This window comes from Centruroides sculpturatus, unplaced genomic scaffold (genome assembly GCF_000671375.1).
Source record: "Centruroides sculpturatus isolate CEXI.00-Female unplaced genomic scaffold, Cexi_2.0 scaffold108, whole genome shotgun sequence".
In the NCBI taxonomy this organism is placed as follows: Eukaryota; Metazoa; Arthropoda; class Arachnida; order Scorpiones; family Buthidae; genus Centruroides; species Centruroides sculpturatus.
Genome location: NW_019384344.1, coordinates 73300 through 80630, shown reverse-complemented (window position 1 = coordinate 80630; position 7331 = coordinate 73300). Strand labels below are relative to the sequence as shown.

General features: G+C 31.9%; 1 protein-coding gene across 1 annotated transcript; it reads right to left on the bottom strand.

Annotated features, from left to right (window-relative positions):
* Positions 1 to 357: 357 nt before the first annotated feature.
* On the bottom strand, positions 358 to 5864 carry LOC111635029 (patched domain-containing protein 3-like). The gene is made up of 5 exons (XM_023379878.1): positions 5567 to 5864; positions 4218 to 5024; positions 3822 to 4136; positions 1673 to 1732; positions 358 to 1562 (listed from the first exon to the last, which is right to left on the bottom strand). The coding sequence occupies exons 1-5, from the start codon at positions 5862 to 5864 to the stop codon at positions 358 to 360; spliced, it is 2685 nt and encodes an 894-aa protein (XP_023235646.1).
* Positions 5865 to 7331: the final 1467 nt, after the last annotated feature.

Below are 7331 nucleotides of genomic sequence, written 5' to 3'. Positions count from 1 at the left end.
AAAATCCTTGAAAAATGTGTAAAATTCATAGCATTATCGCTTCATAAAGAGTACGACTTGCCGACCAAATTTTTAGTACGAAGTATAATCGGATTGCTAATGCAGCCATGAAATTGGTTTCCCTGGTGACAAACGACCAAGAGAAGCTCTCAAGTATATTTTACATAATAGGAAGCTGAGGCCCTATCCAGAGATCTAAACTGATGGAATATAATTGCTGCAAAGTATGCTACTTAGCATTGGAGGAACTATTACTGTTACTACCACTACTACACACAAATATCACCTTTAACCTATTTACCTATAATTTTTGTAAAATAGTATGAGATGAAGATTTCCTACTTGACAACAAATTAATCACTTATTGAAAATAGCATAAATGATAGAAAGAATAACAGGAATAAAAAGCAAAGCATGAAAAGCCGTTTCCATAGCAACAAGTATTACAATTTTCGCAAATGTGCAAAGAAAATATACATCAGAATATAAAATCAATATTCCTATTCCCGTGGTCAATGATCCTTGAAGTATTGGAAAACCAATACGATACAAAGAATCTTTTAGTTTTTCGTTTGGTGTTTCGCATTGTGACATGACATATGCGTACGAAATATGAGCAGGATAATTCAAGCTGAATCCCACACACAGAATAAGACTCATCATTGATATAATATCCAAGTTCACTTTCCAAAACGACATATAACCTAATGTTTCTACCATTGCAGATACGACAGATATTGCAACAGTAATTGCAACTAATAAATTCGGTACAAACAATAGAAATACTGCTGTTATCAATATAGCAGTAATCCAAAACAATTGTGGAACCATTTCTCCAATGATGATTCCTTGCTCGATAAGACCTGACATAATACAATGCACAAGTACAGGAATGTCGGATTCGTCAGCAATTTGTAATAAATCTCTTAATGTATCTCTTTCCGAATATGAAGAATTCAAATTTTTTCCCATAATAAAAAATCTACTGAACAAGATGTCAGTTTTGTTCTTATTAAAGACGATGTCATTAGACAGTGGTTGAGCAGCTCGGATATTAAAGAACACATCGCGAAGTCCATCGATAAAGTCCTGCTTGTTTGACATATTGTAGCCTTGTAATGAAAATTTTGCTACGGGACTTTTCTGAAATTCTTTGTAGAATTTCAACCAAGACACAGTGAATTCTTCCCTAGCGATATTTGGATGTTTCTCGAATTTTGTCAACAGATTTTCTATCGATTTTTGTACATTTATATCTGAGTAATCCAACGTTTCATTAATAATTATCTGAAACGGATATGAATAACGTCTAAAGTACTTTAGATTAATACCGTAACCTTCTGTAATTAGAGAGTCTTTTGCAAATAAACGTTCATACTTAATACCATGTTCCATGTGAAATGTGCCCCATATTCCGAATGATAAGTTAATGATGTATATTATTATTATACTTATCTTCACTATCGGATTACAAATTATTTTTCCTAATGAATCTCTAAAACGTGCCATAGTAAATTCTTCTTCTTCGGCGTTATTATTCTGGTTATCTTCATCATTTTGTTCTAAAATAAAAGTTTGAAATTTATATATGCTCAAAAGTAATTTAACCGTTATATAAGTTTTAAACATATTTTAAAGTAAATGTGATACCTTCTTAATGTAAATGTAAAACGTGCCATAGTAAATTCTTCTTCTTCGGCGTTATTATTCTGGTTATCTTCATCATTTTGTTCTAAAATAAAAGTTTGAAATTTATATATGAACTAAAATATACTGTAAAAACAGAAATATTATTATAAAGTTTATTATCCTGTTCAACTAAATTTTCAAAAGGTAGTAAAGTAAAAAATTATGGTTCAAGCTGATATTTCTACGTAGAATTAGTTGAAGGTGATGACGTAGACCGATCTTGTGTCAACTGGAGAATATAGCAAAAAACTGGTATTTGTTTCTTATTTAAATCGAACAATTATTTTTTATTTAGCAACAAATTGTAATGGAACGAAACCAAAGTTATTTTGTTATTATTTTAGTTTTTTAATAAACGAGTACAAAGCCTGCATTGCAGTAAAGCACTTTTCTTAATGTATTGACCAATTATTAACATATAGTTATTTACACGTTTCCTTATGTTGATGTAAGACAAAATATTGAAAATTTTTGTGTTCGCGTGCGTGATGTAAAGTAAGCGTACTTATTTTTAAAAATAATTGTGTGTTGAGGTTTTAAAAATAAGTTTTAAAAAATAGGTGATAATTCGAATCACATGTTTCCGTGTTACAGGAAATTTTTAGACTTGTTACTTTGGGCATCCATGAAAACGGTTTGTCACTTCAACTCTAGGCTATATTTTGTTCTTTCAGCGATAGTGAAAACAGTTTACATTCGTAAGCGTGGTGTATCAGAGCTAAGTAATTCTAGGAACATTTATAAACGGCAAAAAAATAATACCAATTTTCAATACAGTACAATGTTTCTTAATTTAATCTCTCAGAGAAATTTCTTACGCTTTAGTCCCATTTTTTAAAGGTTCGTGTTATGGATTTTTATTTGTGTTATTGTCTAGGAAAAAGAATCATATTATTGCAAAAGTGCTATGAAAAAATTTAGTAAATTCACGTAAACATCTCTGTTGGCATGAAAAAGAAGCATGTTTCATACCTGTAGATAGAGCTTTAATTAAAATTTTATAACACGAAAACAGAGGAATACATCGAAGTACACCGTAATCATATTAAGATAAAAATAACAAAAACATTTTTTACAGTAGTATAACTACTGTGAAAAGTTTGTAAATAATTATGTTTTTTAATAATATTTTTCAAAGCTTTTTAGCAGATCGAAAAATGGTTTTCTCTTCAGAAAGTGAAATCTGTTAACCATTTAAAAAAGAAGTACCGAAAGTGTCATAATTTTGATAGATTATTGTTCTGCAATTCCTGAAACTTTCTTACTATCACGAACTGTCAGACATATTGCGACTACTCTGTTTTTATTTGTATACGCTGTTTGAATATATTTTTAATCGATTCAAGTATAACGAAAAGAACACTTATGAAATATGTGCCAAACTGGATACTAACATTGTATAGGTATTCATTACCACGCTTTCACTTATTAATTCACTTATTTAATCTCTGTATTGTTAAAATTTGATCATGTTATGATTTCTATTTGACCAACATTCCTAACAATAACGTACGATTAATCGTTTATTTGTTCATTTCCATTAATGTAATGTAAAGTACAAAAAAAAGGTTCAAAACTAATCTAGATACCTACGTTGAGAAATGAAACTTTTCAAACTGAATGTCGAAAGCAATATCAATGTAAAGAAAGAAATAAAAAATGAAACGAAAATCGACAGCAAATATATTCGTTTGTACTGTACAGTACATGTTTTGCATCATAGAAGTCAATGCAACATCATCGGCAAACACTGTCTACTAAAAACTACTGATTTTATTCAATTATTCGGTTTTCTTATCGTATATGTTACTTGTTAGAATAGACATTTTTCCACCACAAACATTTATATCAAGCAAAATCAATGTACGATTAAATATAATTTTTGTATTAATTAATTAATTATTTCTAGTATAATGTATAATGCGAAAGCTAATTAAAACAGTAACATTCTATATGTACTTCCAATGCAAGAATATGAACAAACTAAACTAAACTTATGTAAGAAAAAATTCAGGTAACAGATATTTTTAGTATAATTTAAATTATCTTTCAAACATCATCTTATATATCAAACATAAAATAATTAATTTAATTAAATGTTATCTTTCGTTATTAAAAAAATTTCAACTTACCACATCTGACAAATTTTCTAGAACAAAGATTCCGCTCTTCTCTATATCCACTCATAGCCAAGCATCCTCCGAAAAACGTTATCTGATATACAAAATTCAAAGCGACGCAAGTTGCAGTATAATAACTGAATATTCGAATGAAGGGAAATGGTGCCATCATTCCAATGCAATACGAGATGAAATTAGTGAGTGATGTCAAAGTAATGGAAACTCCTGCTTCTCCATATGTTACTTCCATGCGTTTTTCAACTGAATGTTTGGGATCAGTGATTCTCCAACATGCTATTAATACGAAAGCATCATCTATCTCGGTAACTGAAATACATGCAAAATTTGTAATATTGATATATCAGCGTTATCGCTAATGTACGTTTGCAGCAACATTGATATACTTACCAAGAACTAAGAATGGAATCGTAGCATTCCAGTAAGTGAATTCAACACCCGATGCAGCCATTAATCCAAAAGACGACGATACAGCCAGGCCAGCGTTAATCACACTTGCTAATCCTAGAAGAGGTTTACTTTTTACCCAGCTATTGCTCATATTGAGAAATATCGAAAGTACAATCATAATTGCGACCAAACCTCCAATTTTTGGTTTCGTTCTATCAAATTCTTTTCGAAACTCTTGTTCTATCATTGAAAGAGAACTTGGAACAGCTTTGATATACGTGAAATTATATTTTTGAATTTTGTCATAAACTTGATCTAACCATTTTGCAAATAATTTGATTTTTTCTTTATTTTTATCATCAGTTGCATATAATAACAGAATGGCATTTACTTTTTCTACGAAGTTGTGATAATCTTCTGTTACACCCCCTAAATTTGCAAAATAGGGTTTATAATTGAAAGACAACAAATCTATATCTACAGGGTATTTTAGCTTCTTTCTCTTTTGTAGTATGGAATCAATTCCCACTTCTGATATCACTTCGATAATAGGATTTTGAAAGCATTTTTTGTGTTTACGTGTGCAGAGATCTGTATATTGTATTGTCTTTCCGTCAGTTTCTAATTTTATATTATGTATGATTTCGTCGAACAATTTTACTTCTGAAAGTATATTTTTTTCAAACATGTTTCCTTCGTCTCTTTCCAACAGGTATATTTGCAGAGTATTTGGTAAATCAGGAGTTCTTAGCTGATCAGAAAATTCAGATGAGTTAAATGAGAATGTATCATCTATGAATTTCTTCACTGTAAAAAGATTTCCTGTATCGGGAGTTATTATATCGTGAAATGTCTTACTGGGAGTTAATATTCTGATAAATATGGAAAGTGTAATTGAAAGAATTATCGGTAAAATTATAAAGTAATATGGATGCCGTCCAACCGTTTTTCCTAATTTTTTAAAAATATGGCAAAAAATTCTTCTTACGCAATCCAATTTCATTTTGCCGTTTGAACGTCTCTTCGGAAAACAATAAGCAAAGTTATCTGAAAAAATGGAAAAAAAATCTGATCAGTTATCCAAGTTTAGTATCAGTTATCCAAGTGTTTATTATTGATTATTTAGCTAAAATTAACACACAATATAATTTTTCTAAAGTCAATTAAAAAACCTGTTTAGTTAGCAATTGTTTAAGGATAAAAAGTCATATTTAGTTTGCAATATTTGTAATTATTAATCATCAATTCAATATATATTATAAAAGAAAGTGTACAATGTGCATAGCGCTAAAACTCAAAAACGAGTCCGGTACGATCAAGGGAGTTACATCATTTGGTAGTTCTCTAACCCTCATCAATGATGAAGTTTCCCGTTTTTATCTGACTCACGTGTTGTTGAAGATATAAAGGCTGAAAGTTTCGCTTTCTAGAAATTTCTCGAACAGTCCAGAACATTCGAGAGTATTCGAGAGCATTACACAACATTCCAAAATGTTTCCACAACATTCTCGAAGTTCTGGAACGTTCGGGAACAACCGAATCATTCAGATCATAGTGGAACATTCCAGAATACTCTCGAATGTTCTGGAATATTCTGGAACATTGTGGATCATTCGAAGCATCTTGTGTATAGGTGGGACTACCCATTGGTAGGGGTATATAAAGCAAGATATAATAAATTTAACAACATGTATCCCATGGAATCCAAAACAGCTATGGGACTCCTCCAAAAGGAGTATGAGTAATGACATACTGTACCAAATCTGACAAGTTCATCCAGAACTGGCCATCGAATTCAACGATGACATTTTCAATGAAACACTCATTCGCCTAGAAGATAAATGTTTAGCAATAATAAACCAGACCATAGTACAACTTGCAATGTCAGCACAACGAAAAGATGCTTTCAGTGTGCTAAACTTCGAAATTACAAATGAGAAAAGCTACGACATCAACAAACTACTTTAACACATTGCTCACAACAAACCACTCCTCAATGACAATCAAAAATATTTACAACGTTATAATGGACCGGATCAAGAACACTGGCAAAATTATTTACTTGGACGCACCAGAAGGGACCGGAAAAACGTTTCTAATAAATCTATTGCTGGCGGAAATACGTGCTAAACAACACATTGCACTTGCACTGGCATCATTCGGCATTGCAGCCACATTTATGGAAGGAGGACGAACTGCCCATTCGGCCCTACAACTACCGTTGAATATAGCCGAAGAAACGATTCCCGGTATGTAAAATCTCAAGACGATCTGGACGGGTTAAACTTCTAGAACAAGCTAAAATTATCTTCTGGGACAAATGCACAATTGCACATAAAAATCACTCGAAGCCTTGGACAGAACATTACAGGACTTGTGAAGACAATCTGAAGTGATGAGAGGAGCACTACTCATACTCCCAGGAGATTTTCGACAAACATTTCCAGTTATTCCCGATTCAACACCAGCAGACGAGATCAATGCATGCTTAAAAAATCACATCTCTGGCCATACATACAAATACTGCGACTGACAAAAAATATGAGAGTTGAACTTTCGAAAGACGAAACAACAGCACATTTTGCTGAAAAACTTTTACAAATAAGCAAAGGCACATATCCCACTGACCAAACGACTGGCCTCATTGAACTCAACAGTGATTTTTGCAACATAGCCACTACTGAATACGAACTCATCGATCAAATTTATACAAACATTGTTCACAACTATACCAATCCGGAGTGGCTATTTCAAAGAGCAATTTTGGCAATTAAAAATAATATTGTCGACGATATCAACTTTAATATTCAAAAAAAATTCCCGGTGAGGAGAGAATATACAAATCGATCGACACGATGGTAAACGTCGAAGAAAGTGTCAACTTCCCTACAGAATTTCTAAACTGTTTGCAATTACCAGGAAAGCCATTACACTGCCTTCGACTGAAAATTGGATCTTCGATCATTATACTCAGAAATCTGAACTCAACAAATCTATGTAATGGAACAAGGATGATCGTCAAACAGCTATCGAATAACATCATCAAAGCCGAACTTATGACTGGAAAGGACAAAGGACACACAGTATTTATTTCCAGAATACCAGTGATTTCTA

What these genes read in the sequence shown, in the direction of transcription:
- LOC111635029 (XM_023379878.1), bottom strand. Translation starts at nt 5,864, where the DNA reads ATGGGTAGTCCCACCTATACACAAGATGCTTCGAATGATCCACAATGT. An exon ending in AAACTTCATCATTGATGAGG is followed by an intron (nt 5,025 to 5,566) that starts GTTAGAGAACTA and finishes ATCTTTTTACAG; the next exon opens with TGAAGAAATTCATAGATGAT. An exon ending in GATTCCATTCTTAGTTCTTG is followed by an intron (nt 4,137 to 4,217) that starts GTAAGTATATCA and finishes CATGTATTTCAG; the next exon opens with TTACCGAGATAGATGATGCT.